Source organism: Scardinius erythrophthalmus (genome assembly GCF_964197995.2).
Source record: "Scardinius erythrophthalmus genome assembly, chromosome: 1".
Taxonomy (NCBI): Eukaryota; Metazoa; Chordata; class Actinopteri; order Cypriniformes; family Leuciscidae; genus Scardinius; species Scardinius erythrophthalmus.
Genome location: NC_138221.1, coordinates 58,539,141 through 58,558,931, shown reverse-complemented (window position 1 = coordinate 58,558,931; position 19,791 = coordinate 58,539,141). Strand labels below are relative to the sequence as shown.

Below are 19,791 nucleotides of genomic sequence, written 5' to 3'. Positions count from 1 at the left end.
GCATAATTGGATGTATTTAAATAAACACTAATAAAAATATACAAGTTTTAGGGCTGGACGATATGAAAATCTATATAACACTGATATCAACCGGATTTAGACCTACCTATCTTGTATTTATATAAAGCATTCACTGGCAAATTTGCTTTATGTATTTCCCCTGCGTTGAAATCAGACACATATATGTGTTGCATGCCAATATCCATGGATCACTGGATCTTTGGTAAGTTGTAAGGAACACTATATCGAGTCCAACATTTAATTTAAACTGATAATCGTTTGTTTCATTCACGTTTACCCCTATTAAATCCAGTCATGCAGCCGCTCTTCTGGCACTCAGTCCGACTGAGGGGGCGTGTTCCAACATCAATGCATAACCTCTATAGGAACTATACCAGTGACATAAGTGTACGTTGGTTGGCCCAAACGTATGCCATACGAAACACCAGCACCCGCCATTTTTACACACTGTTTACATATACTTAGTTCATGAACATGGAAAACAGCGATAAGGCATAAACATTCAGAAAGCTAATGTCAATGGCATTTACCTGTCGTCATGTATTGTTTTTTTCTCAGCCTTTTTCTCAAGTAGTCACAGATTTCATCTCTCAGCCCTCCTTTTTGCTCTTTCAATCGCATGACTATATGTCTACATTCCATCTCTGATATCACGAAAAACATGACACACAACAAAAACACAGCTCCGATCATGGCGTCCTCCATCCTCCAGCTGTTGACTTTGTTGAACTAGGCTAGTTCCTATAACTGAGTTCCTATAACTACCCTGGTGCAAAAGCCTCTCATGTTTGAATGTTTAGACGTCTCTAGTTCTCTATATGCTTTGGTTAAGTGGTTACTTCTGAGGCTGTGTGTAAGATCAACAACTTTAAGTACTGCCCACTGATTGCCTTTAAAAACTATACTGCCTGATAAATGTATAATTGCCTTAGTCGGTCTCGCTGACTACTGTACACTGTACCAGCACGTTCTCAATAAATAAAAATGCTATATCCTATCTTGTAAGAAAAAGATTCTTACAAAAATCAGCCAGTCTGATTTAATATTCAGAACTGAATTTGTGAGCTTGCCATTTTAATGAGTTTAAGTAACAATATTTTTTACTGCTCGTTCTAGAATTTCATTACAGATCCTCAGAAGTCATGGGGACTCAACTGCGTCACGACACAAGATTCAGCAACACCCTCAGAAGCAACCTGCCCCCATCTAACCTGACGACCGATTCAGTCAATGGGACGCATGCCTTCAATGTGTTTGATGGGTGTGAAGAAATGATGGCTGGTTACATTTTTGACCTAGCTATACAGTCCTTCAATGTGATCATAGGAATACCTGCCAACATCCTGGTCATAGCACACCTAATAAACACCCGAAATGAGCCTTCAACTTCTGACATCTTCCTGGGCTGCCTGGCTTTCACGGATGCCTACTTCGGATTTATGACAATCATAGCATTCCTCAATCTCTTCCACTGGAGGAGTGCCATGGGTTGGAGGGCTCTGAAATTCTCTTATGGCGTAAAAGACACCAGCGGACCGCTCTTCCTCTCGTGTGTTTGTCTGGATCGATTTATAGCCGTTCTCTTCCCCATCGCATTCGGACAGTTGAAGGACATCAAATACAGGGTCGGTCTGAGCATCGTGGTTCTGCTGCTCACTTTTGCTTATGCTTCAGCCAAATCCGTTGGTGGCCTGCCCAACTTTGAAAAGGTTTTCACTGGTGAGGTCTTGTTTGTTTTCACCTGGATGATGGTGTGTAACGTGGCCATCCTCTGGGCCCTGAAACGCTCACGAGGCTCTGGTAAAGATGAGATGCATCCTATGAAAAGAAAGGCATTTAAGATGGTGCTGTCTATCTTGATCATCATCATGAGCAACTATCTCCCTCTAGTTGCTCTGTTCCCCTTTGAAGACCACTATCCACATAAGATCTTCACTTGCTATGTGCAGCCAGTGGGTTATGCCTTTTTAAACATCAGCAGCACTATCCAGCCCTTAATTTATTTGTCCCGCCTAGAGAAAGTACCATTCTTGCCTGAATCTTGTGTAAAGAAGTTAAGCTGCAAGGAACAAGACAAGCCCTTAAAGGAATGATAACTTCTGCCAGGGTCTGAAATCAATGTTCAGTACTATACTACTGAAATACTGGCATTGATCATTAAAAGTAAATTAGAGGCTTTGTTTCCATAGTTCTTCAGTTTTCAGAATATCTTTGTAAATAAGTAAACTTGTTGGATATTTGTAACTACAAATCATTATTTTACTAGATGTTTCTAGACTCTTTCTATTTGTAATATGTACTTTGTTTGAAATGTTAAAGCATAAATGTATCTGTTGTAAATCCTGAGACACACCTAAATAAAACATGCTAAGATTAATTTAATGAGTTGTGGCGCCACCGTGTGTTAGAGACAAGAAAATAAGGCAAAACCAGAAGTGTGATCCCATGAGGTAACAGGTAACATCCAATGGCTATATTTCCTGTGTCTCAGTTGTGTGTCAGTTGAAGTGTTATCAGACCTAAACTGCTGGGTAGAAAGTCAGTTTACAGTGGAAGAATGAAAGGTTGTGAACAGACAACGTTTCTTCCCACATTATCCAGCTGGAAGAAGACAAGAGCAGTCAGAAGGAAGAGAGAATGGCATTGCTGACAGAACATTGCCCCCCCCCCCCCCCCCCCCAAAAAAAATCTGATTATCTGGCGATTACACTTTTGCTTAGGAGCCATGATGTAGTAGCTCAAAAACAAACAATCATCTCTTTAAATTTACAAAATGCCACTGAGCTTTCCTTTAGTTCAGTTGTTCTTTTCCTTATGGAGATGCATCATAAATGCCATTTTTTTGCAAGTATGTGTTTGAATGATGATTAATACAATTTTAATATAATTTTAAAAATTAATTAATGCTTAATTTTATGTCTTGTCTCTTAATCTTTAGACATGATCCGAGTTCAGTCAAAACGCTTCCACCCCACTGATCGAGGTATTTTTGCTGGTTTACAGGCAAACTGGTCTTCCAGAGAGAGTTGGTCTACACACGTCTACCAGAGGAAAGGAAATCTGCTGGATGAATCGAGGTTTAATGGCTATCATTGACCAGGTTTGTGATCTTATATATGTGGTTTGTGATGATCTTTCCTGAATTTCTTTTACAGAATGACTTAAAGGGTTAGTGTAGGTGCCAGGTACGGATTGATGTCTTTTATTTAGAAATTTTTCACTTCCAGTTTTTTACACCACTTGGTGCATAACCTGTTAGTTTGCGTGTGGTCTGGACAGCATGGAGGAAGGGGGTGAGTAGCTATGACGCTCACTTTTTTGTTGACCGTTTCCGTTTCAGTTTTGTTTCGTTTCATTGCATTTTTTCTTATTTTACCTTCATTGAACGTTCTGCTGTTCTCTTCAATATTACAAAAAAAACACATGGATTTGCGGTTGAAACGCGTCATCTTTTACTTCCTCTACTCAGCCTCTTAACGGATACTGGCTGCCGCTATAGTTAGTTCACACAAAATTGCAAATTATCAAATAATTTACTCACCCTCAAGCCATCCTAGGTGGATCCATGGGGTTAATAAAGTCAATCTGAAGCAAAGCGATGCATTTTTGTAAGAAAAATATCCATATTTATAACTTTATAATCCACGGCCGTATGCAAGTCTAGTTCCGGCGGAAGAGTGACCTCTGACCTGACGCATGACATATTGGCGAACGTGGAAGCGCAAAAGAAAGAGCAAAACAAAATACTGGTCATGAATTAGAAGCCTAAAACAAGAATTTTTAAAGGAACTGTATGTAAGATTGTGGCCAAAACTGGTACTGCAATCACTTTCAAATTACTGTAGAGCGGTGTATCCCCCCCCCCCCTCCCCCTGACTCAAGGTTGCCAGATAGGCTGCAGGATCCAGCAGGAACTTAGGCTGACACGTTTGTAGCTGCAGCTGTGGTATCTAGAGCAGATCTGGCAACCCGGATGCCGAAACACAACTGACTTTGTGATTGGTAGATAGGTGGAGGGTGGAGCATCAGGCCAAAACACAACATGACAACATCAACATCAGTTGAGGGCTGCAACTATCACTTTTAAATGACAATATTCTGGCCGGACTACTGTTGTCAGTGATATAAGTATTTGAAATGAACATGATTTCTTAATGTCTACTGACATATCAGGGCCATTTTATGATTAATTGAAATACATTTCTTACATACAGCTCCTTTAAAAATACATGTTGGAGGAGCTTGAGTTTGTTGCCCAGCCCTATTTGTTTAAAGCACGAGAGACGTTTCCTCTCACCTTAACTTACGCTACTCCTACATCCTATGTCATACGTATGACAACTATAATTATAACTATATTAGCATCCACACCAACGCGCAATATTCTGTTTAAGTACAAATGCTGCAGTTTTGTCGTCTGTCGCTTTAAATGCTCGAGTTCTTTAAAGCAGGGTGGATTCTGATTGGTTGCCAAAGTGGCATAAATATAGGCTACAGTTAGTTGTATCTACAGTTACAAGTGGGATAGTGACCCAACTCTCAAAACGTGGATTACACCTGTGGTGGGAGATGATTCGAAGGCTCTTAATAAATAGGCCTATAACTACCTCTGAGAGCACAGGTGAATGACTTAAAGGGCACCTATTATGCCCCTTTTTACAAGATGTAATATTGGTCTTGGGTGTCCACAGAATGCATTTGTGAAGTTTCAGCACAAAATACCCCACAGTTAATTTATTATAACCATTTGAAAATGTCATTTTTGGGGCCTGTTTTAAAAAGAGCTGTTTTGGTCTATACCACCTTAAATGTAAATGAGCTGCTGGACCCAGACGATGAAGAGAGACCGGCAGAATAAACACAAATGAGAATGGACTTAACGTCTCGGAATGGTTATTTGATACATTTATGTACTTACAAAGTTTTAATCGCGTCTCCTTTGCAATTATGGATGTGCAACACACACACACACACACACACACACACACACACACGAACTGTGATAACATTCGCGCAATTTTTTGAAACTACACACACACACACACACAAATACTGTGATAACATTTGCTAAGTAGGGGAGAGTGGGGTAAAGTGAGACATTTTTTACATTCGTTAGCCTCTAAGCAAGCTAAAATGATATATCAGTCAAATTTACACATTTCCCATTAATTCAGGATGTTTCCTAGCAATGGAAATTATTAGAATGTATTCAGGACGAAGGGCAGTGAAAATATGATTGTTTTTAAAAAAGTGGTCTTGTGTCTCACTTTACCCCAGCTTAGGGGTAAACTGAGACAGACCAGAGAAATCAAGGGGGTAAAGTGAACCAGCTGGGGGTAAACTGATCCACTTACTTTTTCCACTCAGAAACTTCCATAACAACACATGTTGTAACAGTAAGAATCTTGACAGCTAGCTTGACAACCACACATTCCAGAACTAATGTCGGACTAGTAACAGAATCATGGAGATTGGTCAATCAAGCAAAATTTTTTGATGACCCACCGGTGCGCATCCAAGTGAAGGTGCATCACAAGTTTCACAAGTGAAAGTGAGGGTGAATGGCACACTGGAGGAAATTCCTCCTAAAAAAAAATTAACTATGTCCAAATTATTATGATACATTTGGAAAACTCAATGCTGTCAGACCTCCCCTGGCCAGCCCAGGGAGAGTGGCCCGTCCTGAGCCAGATTCGGATTTGTCCGCCACCGCTGGAGCTCCGTCTGGAGCAAAGTCAGTCCTAAAACGGATCTTTGGGTCTTTGTGGAGGAGGGACAATGCTCCGCTCGGACAAGGAACATGGACCAGAGAACCGTGGTGGTCAGACCGGGTGGAGAAACAGCCTGACCCAGGCCAGAGAAAGTGCACTTTGTGCGGGCGAGACTTCCAGTAAATAGGGTCTGGTTTGGACACCCAGTCCCTCGGTGCCAGGGCGTGCACAACGGTGAACGTGCACCATCCTGGGTGAGCTAGGGGTGAAAGACACACAGGAGGATATTCCTCCTTGTAAAAATGTCCAAAAATATCTTGTATTTGAAGAAGAGCTCCATGCTCGCAAACCTCCCGGGCCGGCCCCAGGGAGGGTGGGTCATCTCCGGTCAAAGTCAGATCCGTACACCTGCTGGCGCTCCTGCTGGAGCAACAACGGTCCAAACATGGACGCTCGGGGTGTTGTAGAGGAGGGAGACGACACTCTTATCGGACTAGGTAATGGAAAACAGGCGCCTCCGGGTTGCCTGGGGCCCAGAGGAGTGCACCCTCTCCCTCGGGCCGTCAGGTTTTATATGTAGGTTTTTATATGTAGCTTTGATAATTATTCTTATAAAGTCAACGAACATGTTGTAGAAGCATGTAAACCAGCTGCTGAAAATGGGCGCAATGGTTTAGGTGTGCTTTATCTTTTGACCATCCCAACATCTTCAACCATCCCAACGAGTAGTAGGATTGAGGCAAGCACTGAATAATTCTGATGTGCTGTTTTCACAGAGGATGAACAAAGCAGAACTGTACGATCTCTATGTTACCTTACAATTCGCCTCGCTCAACACCACCATCTTCCTCCCACGCAAGATCCGGCTCGCTTTGAGTGTTGGGCCGCAGCAGTAGGCCTTCGGCGATCCTGGGCCACGCCCTAGATTCTACCACAGTAAGACTTCACTCGCCTCCCGCAGCGCTGCATGCCCTCCCTCAATCTCTTAGTCTTTTCCTCCCGCTGTTTCAAACCCTTTTATTTTTCAGTGGCCTACAGCTCCTTTTGCAGAAGCTAGCATGCAGCCTCTGCTAGTGGCTCAGACCTAAACATTTCAACACATTCCTTTGACTGTCACTAACCCCTCCCCCTTTCTGTGGCCTGCTGCTCAAGCAAGCTTGAGGCTGCCTCTGCTTGCAGCACTAGTCCACATGTCTTATCCTCAACCTAGCTTTTCTTCTCATGCTTCTCTGTTTTTCTCCCCAGATTCAAGCGTTGAGGCTGCCTCAACTAACAATTGCAGCCCCGGCTCCTATCCCTTTCAGCTCTCTCCTCCAAACAGAATCACATTATTCTATCTTCACAGCAACACTGATGCCCATCCCAGTGGCTCACAACATCCAAGCACAGTTCTACCAGAAAGACTCAGGAGGCAAAATGATGTAACAAAGCATTAATTTATTAACAGCCCAGCAAGATTGTGTTATAAAGTTATTTGGCATAGATCCCGTCCATAGCTCGCAATCCGAGAGTGACAGAATCTGCATTTCCAGGCAGGCAGGGGCACAGCCGACCCCCTGGGAGGTAAGGGCAGGGACCATCCTGCTGGTGGTGGGGAGGATGGAGGTGAATGTTGGCGTCAGCATCTTGCAAACTCAGACATGTGTAATTACCGATCTTTTGTACTACAAGTATTAGAATACGATTGGTTAGATGTGAAGGTAATAAGTGACTTGAGTCTTCCTTGCAGAACTTACGCTAAAGCTTTCATATCCTGGTAGGTGCAGAGTCTGCAGACGTAGATCCCTTATCACTACTTTCTCTGCTTCCCGTATCCGAATCAAACTGCCAAATAGAAAAATGCAAGTATTTTTCAGTCATGATTATTTGGAGCTTATAGCTGAGCTCCCGTTGTCCTATGGAGGAGGAAACTTCTACTTACCATATGCTTTTCTCAGCAAAGTGCGCTGTACAGGTCGCTCAGTGGAACCAATGCCCCTACTGGGGTGCACTCTACCCCGATCTACACAGCCGGGTGTTCCTAGGCTGCAGAAACATTTCATGCACGATCTGCAGTACAGTGACACATTCCACCATGACATGCTCACAAATTAACCCCATCCATTCCCCCCTGCCCAGACACAACCCCAGTTAAATCCACCAGCTACGTGCCAAGACCTGCAACCACCAACGCAAATCCAACTATTCACAGACACAGCCCCTTCAGTCGGCTTCTGGGGATTTTGCGAAGGATGCTGGTTTGTGTCTCCATGGCCCTCCAAGCTTCAGGACACACCACAGTCCTCAGCACTATTCAAGCTTTACCCTCTTGTTGTAGCAGCCTTCCTGTGGGGGGAAGAATGGGCTGCAAGCAATATTTTAGTGCATTGCGACAATGAAGCAACAGTTCAGTGCTTTAATAAAGGTTGTTCCCATTCACCCGCTCTGATGTCACGTCTAAGATGTCTCATCTGGATCTCAGCGTGCGATCAATTTATAATAATTGCTAAACACGTCCCCAGGTCAGAAATCAAATCTTTGACTCACTATCTCGCTTTCTATCTCGTCTAGGAGAAAGCAGTTTCTCCTAGAACCCTCAAGTCCAACGTAACAGCATGGCGATGTTTCAAAGTATTCCACTTTTCGTATAACACGCCGTTCCCCGATTTTTCTCTCCATTCAGTCACCTCTTTTATCTCCTACCTTAACAGTGTTAAGGGCTTCCAAGTCGGGTCCATCAAAGGTTACCTGAGCTGCGTCAAAATTTTCCACAAATTGATTTATGGCGCTCCTTTTCCTGGGATAAATAGTTAACAATCCTCCTCCTGATCAAAAGGATTCAACGATCCCAGCACACCGACCCTAACACCTTTTTTTGATTTTCTTAGATGGTTTGAACTCACAATCACGTACAAATTCAATCCAAAAATCCACCCCGCCATCTTAGACACAAAACAATCTCATATTTGATTAAACAAAGCAAGACTATATTTTCATCTATATTTTCAACCTCTCGTCACCAATCCAACCATAGCAATCTGTTCTTGCGTACCTTCATTTAGAAGCTCTCAGGCTAAATACCCTTTTGAACCTCCATTCTTAGATGACTCCAACAAACCTGTTAACACGCTTTTGGTTCCAAAAACACCTCAAATCCGCTCTCTGACAATCCCAGCAAAAACAAATTTATCTAGTCACTTTTTCCGCATCGGGACGGTAACCTCAGCAGCCCAAAAAGGCCTCTCACAGCAGCAGATCCAAGCTCTCGGAAGATGGTCCGAGATGGACCTTCCAAAGCTACATCAGGACAAACCGTTTCCACATAAAAAAAAACACCAAACCCTCATCAGTAAAAAAAAAAAAAAGCCTCTTGCATTTTCTGTCCGTCCGGTGGCTTCCCGGTCAAACAACCAGGCTTCTTCTTGAAACGCCAGCACGCCAAATCTTGGTGCTCATTTTGGGGGGTGTCTTTAGTCTGGCGGCTGTCCTTTGCTCATTTGCTTTTTGGGGGAGTACTCTGAGTTTGGGCCAAATTCCAAGCTAGGAGCCCTCCCCCCGGACAGCAGGTACATACGAGGTATATCATATTATACAATGTGATATCACAATACAATATTATATCAAACTGAAATTTTAAATTTAATTTTGTAACAGTTTGGCTAGTCTCTCCAATTTATTCATTTCGCCTGTTTAAGGGGCATGTCTTGGACTTTCAGACATACTAATTTATTTACTTCTAAACAATGTGAGATACTGTTGTTTTATCTGTGATTCCAAGTCATCTGTGATTTGCAAGTTTGCATTTCCAAGATTTGCCATGTACAGGTCTTTTGTAAAGTGATCCGCGTACCAATGGCTGATTTGTGTGACTTTGCAGTTCAACTCTCTCACAACAAAACTGCAAATCAAGCAAAGCCTGGGCTTTTTTTTCTCCATATTTGCCATACACAGTAGTCATGATTTAATTCTCTATCAATACCAAAGTCATAATCCTTGGCTGAGTCACGAATAGATGCCATGGTTTGCCATGGGTGGCCAATTCTACTCCTATAGAGGGCCACCTTTTTGGCAGTTTTTGGCATTGGCATGGCAATTATCAGAATAATGACATAATGACTCTCAATCATTGCTCTGGCAAAACTTATGCTGGAATATATACATTGTGATTCAAATGTAATATATACATTGTCATGCTGAGGCAAGGATGAAGCAGAGAGAGAATCCAAGTGCAAGCATACATTTAATTAAACAAACAGGTAATCCAGGCGGAACACGGAACACAGGACAAGAACAGGTAACAGTACATTAAACAACGACCAACAACCAACAACTGAAGCACAGAGGTTTAAATACACAGACAAACAAGCTAAACAAGATAACAAGGGGGTGTGGCTAATTAGAAACACCTGGGAGAACTAATAAGCAAGAAAAACTACAAAGGACTACAAAACATGACACAGAACAGGAAATAACAAAAGTGCACACAAGACAAGGGAAACACAGGACAGGAAACATTACATAGCCCCCCACCTAAGGAGTGGATTCCAGACACTCCTCAGAAGAGAGAAAAAAAAAAAAGTCCAGGAGGGTGGTGGGTCTGATCCGGGGGCGGGACGGGGGGCTAGGCCCGTGGAGCGGAAGAGGGCCTGAAGACTCCGACAAGGCAGAAGCCAGGGCGGAGCAGGCTGTGCAGGCGGCCAGGGCGGAGCAGGCGGCCAGGGCGGAGCAGGTGGTGCAGGCGAACAGGGTGGAGGCGACCCTTCAGGCGGCCAGGGAGGAGACGACCCTTCAGGCGACCATGGCACAGGAACAGACACCGGCTCAGAGGAGACCATCTTGTCCGAAGACCCCTCGGGCGGCCACGGCGGGGAAGACCCTTCGGGCGGCCAGGGCGGAGACGACCCTTCGGGCGACCATGGCACAGGAACAAACACCGGCTCAGAGGAGACCATCTTGTCCGAAGACCCCTCGGGCGGCCACGGCGGTGAAGACCCCTTGGGCGGCCACGGCGGTGAAGACCCTTCGGGCGGCCAGGGCGGAGACGACCCTTTGGGCGGACAGGGCGGAGACGACCCTTCGGGCGGCCAGGGCGGAGACGACCCTTCGGGCGGCCAGGGCGGAACAGGAGACCACCCCTCTGGCGGTCCTGGTGGATCGGGCTGGTCCGGAGGTGTATTGCCACCCCCCAAAATTTTCTTGGGGAGGCTCCCCGGTAAAGAGTCCTGGACCAGCGATGAAGAGGGCTTTGAGCTGGGCAGGACCAGCGGCGAAGAGGGCTCTGAGCTGGGCAGGACCAGCGGCGAAGAGGGCTCTGAGCTGGGCAGGACCAGCGGCGAAGAGGGCTCTGAGCTGGGCAGGACCAGCGGCGAAGAGGGCTCTGAGCTGGGCAGGACCAGTGGCGAAGAGGGCTCTGAGCTGGGCAGGACCAGCGGCGAAGAGGGCTTTGAACTGGGCAGGACCAGCGGCGAAGAAGACTCTGAGCTGGATGGGACCAGCGGTGACGAGGACTCTGAACTGGGCGGGACCAGCGGCGAAGAAGACTCTGAACTGGGCGGGACCAGCGGTGAAGAGGACTCTGAACTGGGCGGGACCAGCGGCGAAGAAGACTCTGAGCTGGATGGGACCAGCGGTGAAGAGGACTCTGAGCTGGATGGGACCAGCGGCGAAGAGGACTCTGGGCTGGCGTGAAGCTCTTGATCGGCAGAAGTGACGTGAACAGTCTCTAGATCAGCAGAAACGACGTGAACAGTCTCTGGATCAGCAGAAGCGACGTGAACAGTCTCTGGATCAGCAGAAGCGACGTGAACAGTCTCTGGATCAGCAGAAGCGACGTGAACAGTCTCTGGATCAGCAGAAGCGACGTGAACAGTCTCTGGATCAGCAGAAGCGACGTGAACAGTCTCTGGATCAGCAGAAGCGACGTGAACAGTCTCTGGATCAGCAGAAGCGACGTGAACAGTCCCTGGCACAGCAGGGCTGACGTGAAGTAGCTCAGGCACAGCAGGGCTGACGTTAAGTAGCTCAGGCACAGCAGGGCTGATATGAAGTTCTGGCTGAGGTGATACTGTGGGTTCACGGAGCTCCTGTTTAGTGGGTTTAGCTGGGCTGACGAGATGAGCGACCCCGACCTTGCCCACAGTGAGAGGAGAGCCGCACAGTAGCAGGGCGAAGTCGATGAACTGTGCCAGGGTCCAACCAGGACCTCCTCCCGGCATCAATTCGGCAATGTAGTCGTCCAACCCGCCCCAGAAACACTCAATCATGCGTGTATCGCTCCATGGAACCAGATGGCTAAGTGCCAAAAACTCCTCCACGTAGACCTCTATGGATCGGCCATTCTGGAAGATGTTGCAGAGAGCAGTTATAGTTTCCTGATTCTGTAGAGTTTGCAGTGCTACGGTGGGAATCGAGGAAACCTCTAGAGCCGTTGGAGCTTGCATGGTGTGTGTGGCCGGGTATACTCTTACATAATCCGTGCTGCTGGATTTATGGTGTGGTCGGTCGTTCTGTCATGCTGAGGCAAGGATGAAGCAGAGAGAGAATCCAAGTGCAAGCATACATTTAATTAAACAAACAGGTAATCCAGGCGGAACACGGAACACAGGACAAGAACAGGTAACAGTACATTAAACAACGACCAACAACCAACAACTGAAGCACAGAGGTTTAAATACACAGACAAACAAGCTAAACAAGATAACAAGGGGGTGTGGCTAATTAGAAACACCTGGGAGAACTAATAAGCAAGAAAAACTACAAAGGACTACAAAACATGACACAGAACAGGAAATAACAAAAGTGCACACAAGACAAGGGAAACACAGGACAGGAAACATTACATACATGTGTGATTCATAAATGCGCCCACTACTACTATGCAGGTCACAGACATACAAGTAAGCACATCAAAATATGTGATGGACGTCAAAACAGAATGTGCATATTTTGTTTGACACATGCTTCTCGATAATCCTTCTGATACCTCTTTTATCAATCAAAAAGTTGTCTGTGCAGAAAGAGGATGAATATCTTTCCCAGATTCTCCCTGAACTGGCACTTCACCTAGACCTATCACATCAGAGCCATCAACATGGACAATCAATCTGAAATCTTTTAGCTTGTGAAAGTCTTCCTCACATTCAGCAAAATGGAGACTGTTTTTCCTGTCAAAAAACAAACACACACTAGAGAATGAGCTCCAAAGAGAATGAGAGAAAGTTCCAAAACATGCAAATCACACAAAGGTAAGAACTTGCACACTTACTAAATACTCCAAAACTAATTTTTAATAACAAACCATGTGGTTTACGTTTCAACGCATGCAAGTTCTGATGAAGACTCGCATGAGTCAAAATATTAACCACAGGGTTTGTTATTAAAATAGTTTTAAGCATTTATTAAGTGAGAGAGGTAATTCCCTTGTATAACGAATCTCCTGTACCTGCTGATTTGTCCAAAAAAGCTCATGCTTTCCTTTTTTTCCTGTGATATTCATTTGGCTTCCAGCTTTTCCATGTGTGGTCTATTTTTGCCATGACCAGTAACGTAACCTCCCTACTACCTTCAGCCTGAGATATGCTATAGGATCCAGCACTCCTCCGTGACCCTACAGAGGATAAAGCGGTATGGAAGGTGGAAGAACGGATAAATAAGGTAACCTACAGTTTGTGTCCATGAGTATTTCTTCTGGTTGATGGTCAGTTATGCCATTTAAATCCTTTAAAGCATATGTTAGATGGTAAAGAATGTCTTTCCAGGACCTACTGTAGATCACCACATCATCCTGGTAACATATTAATCTTTAAAAAGTAGTGCCCCATGGACACAAAATGGCATTATGATATACTGGTTAAGCCCATGGGAAGGCTGTACAACAGGGGAACTCAATCCTGATCTACCTTCCTGCAGAGTTTATGTCTGACATTATTTAAACACACTTGAACTAGGTAATCAAGGTTTTGTAGTTATAAAATGCAGTTGTTTTAGAGTATAGGGATGGAACTAAACTCTGCAAGAGTGAAGATCTCTAGGAGCAGGATTGATCCCCCATGTGAGGAACTACACTAAGTAAGTGTATGAGTAATTGGAACTTGCTAGTATCCTTTACAAATACATGATAACCTTTGTCACTTATTTCATTAGACTTTCTAGAGTCTTGATACAAATCTGTTTCTCCAACTTGTGAAACCCTCCATCAAGAGCAGCCACATATAATAACACACAGCAGTCATGCTAGTGCACACATACTGGCAGCAGAGTCCTGCACCTGTGCTCTCTCTTTGCAATGAAAGAGGGAAAGAGACTGTCATGAGGGCCTATGGGTCGGTGGTATAAAACCAGGACCAGTCCCAAGATGCAAATCAGCCCCCAGACCGAGTTTTGGAGCATGTAAGTCAGAGTCAGGGGAGAGGTGTTGTGTGATGGGTTGGATCATGCCTCACCGAACCCATTTATTCTCTCGGATCTGACTGAATCTATGCAGTCTTTTCACTGTCCTGATAAATATAGTAATCTTTATAATAATGGTACACCAATTGTAGGAAGTATTACAGATTCAAGTTCTTAAATGTTTTGTCAATTTGGAATGAGTAACATATTGGCTAAATTATTTTTTTTATTCCAAAATGGACACGTGGGAACATTGTTGGCAGAAAATGTAAAAATTGAAAGATCTCTCACTTTTTCTTAGAAAAGCTGATCTTTCCCATTACTAAATTGGATCCATATGATTCAAAATAATCCAAAGTAATCCTAATGAGTAAGTTCTAAAACAACACACTATGAGCTTTTACCAAGAAAACACCCACCAAAACAGTTCTGATCCTGTGAGGACAGATGAATCTAGAAAACACAGTCTAATTCATCATCAGGGACCGAGTCCAGAAAGCGCCTCAAAAAAGACCCTGCCTCCTATCAACAACTGCAATTCCTCCTGCGCTCGTGATGTTTATAAAGGCGACTCCACAATCTGACCCGCATCTTTACGACTAAAATCATCTATCTGGTAAGAAGCACACTTTTTCTTGTCTTTTCTATCTTTTCAGTCTTCGTGTTATGGATATTGATACCCCTAAATAATTTTATGCATGCCTTAACAATGTCATTATTTGTGCCATAGGCTTTTTTCATTAAATTAATGGTTATTTATCTTGCAGTTGTTTAGCTTGTGCTGACAGTATGTTCAACTATTCTAACTATAAAGAGTTGTTAATATTACAATGTAAAATGACACTGATGGTAATGGGAGATCTTTGGTACAATTTTTAAAACTTTGAAGTTTTTATATAATAGGATTGTTTTTCATCATTTTTATAACGGTAACTATTAAAATATGTTGATGTAAAATTTTACTTGCTAGATTTAGCTAAATTTAAAACTAGCAAAACATTTTACCATTCAAATACAAGTACAAGACTTGTTGGTGGAAGGTGAAAAAAAAGGTCTTTTGGAGAAGGGAAACTGATCATTTACTCATTCAAAGTTTTAATATTTGTCCCATTTGTCCCAAAACATCTTAACAATACTGATGCAGTACATTTTTGGCAAAATTAGAAGAGAAATTATCTATGTGAATTCAGTAACTGGTCATACCAGCAAAGTGATTTAGAAATTTTGCAGAGTTTAGCAGCATCATGTTGACTAGCATGTGGGAAAACAGTGTTTGTTTCCATTACTGATTAACATTCCTCTGCTATTATTTTGGTTAGAGGACACTCACTAATAATAATGTAATATGTTTTTACTCATGAGTCCTCTTCAAGAGAACAAAACCAGGAGCCAATTTTTCTCCCTCTCTCTCCCTCTCTCTCTCTCTCTCTCTCTCTCTCTCTTTGCATTAATACTGCTGTGCCTTTGCAATTTATGCCTTTCCTGGTCTACTTTAGTCATGATGGAGTCAACACTCGAACCAAGTGAATATAATGTATTTATCATAACATTAATATTACCAACATTATTATCAGTATCATAATTATAAACAGTCAAGCCTTCATTGGGGGTGTCTGGCTCACTTGGTGTAAGATCAGTCACAAGTTGGATTTCAAAGATCCATTAGAAGAGCACACAATCAATTTTCAAAAGAGTTTGTTTGCTATAACTCTTGCATGGAAAATAAGAGATTATGTGACCGAATCACTGGCAAACATATTTATTCTTTTTCATTTAATATGAGAATTGATTAGCTTTACCTCTGTTGTACAGCAAATTAACAAATATTCACCCCACTACATTTTTGGCTTCAGCAGAAGTGAAAGGGATGGTGGGGAGGAAAGTAGCACAGGGAGCTCAAAAAAGTGACCAAAAGGTCAATTCATTCATTTATTTTCAATTTAAGGTTATTACCCCTTAAAACTGCCTCAAACTGCTTTCACCAGTTGATGAAATTATCAATCAAAAACACACCTTCTTGCAATCTATACTTTTGCTAAGTTGGTGTTGTGCCTGTCACAGAGAAGAGGGTGGAGGGTTGTGTTTGAAACTTGTTTGGCTATTTTCCTGCCATAGTGTAATGATTATGCAAATTAAAGTTGTTTCAGATATAGCACGTAGTTAAAAAACATTTCTTCTTCTTTGAAGCATGCATAAGACCATGAATATATATTAAAGGAGTAAAAGGTCAATTCTGTTTTTACGTTGACTTTATCTTGATTTAAAGCAGTGTTTCCCAACCCTGGTCCTTCAGTACCGCAACAGTAGACATTTTGAATGACTTTGTTATCTAACACACCCATTTCAGGTGTTGGAGTATCTACTTAATGAGCAAGTTGAATCAGGTCTGATTATGGAGACATACAAAAAGTTGTGTAGTGTTGGGCGTACATCGGGACCACTGTTAAGAACCATTGATTAAGATTGTGTAAATAGTTCACAACAGACTTCTCAAATAACTTTAACACTTGTCAAAATCAAGTTTCCAATTCCCCCTCTAGCTGGTTGAAGTCCCCAGAGCTAAAGGAGAAAAACACAATTGATTAAGATCAATCCCTGGGAGCCTCCTTATCCTTTAGCAGACGTACCACTGGAGAGAGTTTAGCCTGAAGGCAGAGAGAGTAGGGCCACAAGGGTCCTTCTGAGACCCTGGTGGAGCAGTGGTACAGAGAATGACATGACAAGAATACATGAAGCTTGCTGTTCCTATAGACTTGACTTAGGCTGGTGCTTCACATAATCTCTACTATAAATGAGACAGATGAACCACAGAATTTGTGGTTTGGCATGTTTTATGTTTCCCAACTTTTGTCCTGGAGGACCCCCAACAGTGCACCTTTTGCATGTCTCTTTATCTAACTGTAATACATATATTTCAGGTCTTGAAGTCGATGGTAATTTGTTTGATTAGAGCAGGGATGTCCAGTCCTGATCCTGGAAGGCAAACTTCCTGCATGATTTATTTCCTACCCTAATTAAATGCGTCTAGACCAGCTTAACAAAATCTTCAAGATGATTAGAAACTTCCAGGTTGGTTTGTTGGGCCAAGTTCTGCAGGACATTCACTCTCCAGGAGCAAGATTGGACACCCTTGGATTAGGGAGACATATCAAATGTGCAGTGTTGGGGGTCACTCCAGAACCAGGATTGGAGAAAAACAGTGTCAATCATTATTTAAAATCATGCAACAGATGACATTCCTGGCTAATCAATTTTCACGTTAAATCAATTCTATTCACAATGTACAAGTGTAGCTCCCTTGCATAGTCAAGTATGCCCTTATATATCCAAGCAGAGGACGTGGGGCTGGTCTCATGTCTGTCTATTATGGACCCTGAATTCCCTCTTGACAGCTGTTCTGCACAGATGTGTTTTTGTGTACTCTGTGTACTTGTGTTTGTGCAGTGGCTCCCCTCCTGTGGGTATATGTAGTGGGATAACAGGAGAATATCCCCGGGGGAGACACTGTTTGTCATAGCTGATGTATTGTCAGATCTCAAAATTTGAGATGATCCATGAATTGCCATTAAGATTGAATCTGCTCAGATGCCCTGTACCAAATAGAACTCATTACTACTCATTAAAATGTACAACTCTGCTCCTAAAGGACTACTTTCCTGCACACTTCAGTTGCAACCCTGCACCAACACATGAATTAATCTGGTCATTCTCAAGTAACCAGAACACCTTGATTAGCTGGTTCAGGTTTATTTGATTGGAGTTGAAGCTAAACTCTATAAGACAATAGCACTCCAGGAACATAATTGGCTACCCCTTGGGAAGACCTTAATGGACTTTCCAAGTCTATGAAGCTTACAGTATAAAGGCCCGTTCACATCAAGGATGATAACTATAAAGATAACGATAAAGATATAATTCTAAAAATCGTTCTCCATATTAAAGAATAACAGAGTTCACACCACAACTATAACGATAAAGATATGAGGAACGATATCGTTGGGATCACTTTCAGAACGATTTTTTTCCAGCTGTCAAACGATAAAACACTGACAGCCAATCAGAATCCATTCTAGCAGGTCATCCATTTTCGCTACTTTGAAACCGCAGCGCGCGCGTTATCGGTCGTTGGTGTGGACGCATATATAGTTATCTTTATCGTTATCTTTATCGTTATCGTGCTTGGTGTGAACGGGCCTTAATTCCACGTGTACAAATGCCATGTTGGCCTTACCTATTAAGCGGTCTACATCAGGGTTACCAATCCTGGATAGCTAGTTTCCTGCATGTTTAAAGGCCCATGCATGCAATGGAGCTAAACCCTGCAGGATTTTCCTGTCCAGGAGCAGGATTGGCTACCCTTGCCTCACTCAGAGGACATAAGCCAGGGATGTCCAATCCTGCTCCTGAAGAGCCAATGTCCTACAGAGTTTAGCCTACCCCTACACACCTGTGTGGTTTCTAGTCAAGGCATTGATTAGCTGGTTCAAGGATGCATTATTGATATGCAGGACAGTGGCCCTCCAGGAGCAGGTTTGGTCAGTCCTAAAATAAACACTTCACCATTCAAGGCTCTATTTAGTATAAAACAATCTAAATCTGATATCCATTTCTAAAACATATATCATTAATGTTAACAGAACACCTAATTATATCGAAATGTCAAATATGTTTAATTATCTTTAGAATGTCATTTTTCTCCTCCTCCAGAATTGCATTCATTGGTTTCAGTTCCTTAGAAGTCATGGAGGGTCGACTATCTCACAACACAAGAGCAAGATACAGCCTCAAAAGCAACCTGAATTCCTCTAACCTAACGACCGATTCAGTCAATGCGACGCACGCCTTCAGTGTGTTTGAAGGGTGCGAACAAATGGTGAGTGGTATCCTTTTTGACCTAACTATACAGTCCTTCAATGTGATCATAGGAATACCTGCCAACGTCCTGGTCATTGCAAACCTAATAAACACCCGAAATGAGCCTTCAACTTCTGACATCTTCCTGGGCTGCCTGGCTTTCACGGACGCCTACTTCGGATTTATGACAATCATAGCGTTCCTCAATCTCTACCACTGGAGGAGTGCCATGGGTTGGATGGCTCTGAAGTTCTCCTTTGGCGTTAAGGACACAAGCGGGCCGCTCTTCCTCTCGTGTGTCTGTCTGGATCGATTTATAGCCGTTCTCTTCCCCATCGCATTCGGACAGTTGAAGGACATCAAATACAGGGTCGGTCTGAGCATCGTGGTTCTGCTGCTCACTTTTGCTTATGCTTCAGCCAAAACCGTGGGTGGCCTGCCCAATTTTGAAAAGGTTTTCACTGGTGAGGTCTTGTTTGCTTTCACCTGGATGGTGGTGTGTAACATGGCCATCCTCTGGGCCCTGAAACGCTCACGAGGCTCTGGTAAAGATGAGATGCATCCTATGAAAAAAAAGGCATTTAAGATGGTGCTGTCTATCTTGATCATCATCATGAGCAACTATCTCCCTCTAGTTGCTCTGTTCCCCTTTGAAGACCACTATCCACATAAGATCTTCACTTGCTATGTGCAGCCAGTGGGTTATGCCTTTTTAAACATCAGCAGCACTATCCAGCCCTTAACTTATTTGTCCCGCCTAGAGAAAGTACCATTCTTGCCTGATTCTTGTGTAAAGAAGTTAAGCTGCAAGAAACAAGACAAGCCCTTAAAGGAATGA

The 19,791-nt window shown here is 43.3% G+C and overlaps 2 protein-coding genes across 2 annotated transcripts in view; both read left to right on the top strand.

Moving 5' to 3' along the window:
- LOC308696309 (G-protein coupled receptor 183-like) overlaps nt 1-19,791 on the top strand; it is a gene marked incomplete at both ends in the record, with an annotated part of 35,705 nt that extends 15,914 nt beyond the window's left edge. Inside the window, one exon of the mRNA XM_081374858.1 lies at nt 19,015-19,791. Coding sequence (XP_081230984.1) covers nt 19,015-19,791 — 777 coding nt within the window. The remainder of the gene's footprint in view (nt 1-19,014) is intronic.
- On the top strand, nt 1,164-2,114 carry LOC308687184 (G-protein coupled receptor 183-like; the record flags this gene model as incomplete). The annotated part of the gene is made up of 1 exon (XM_081359521.1): nt 1,164-2,114. The coding sequence occupies one exon, from the start codon at nt 1,164-1,166 to the stop codon at nt 2,112-2,114; it is 951 nt and encodes a 316-aa protein (XP_081215647.1).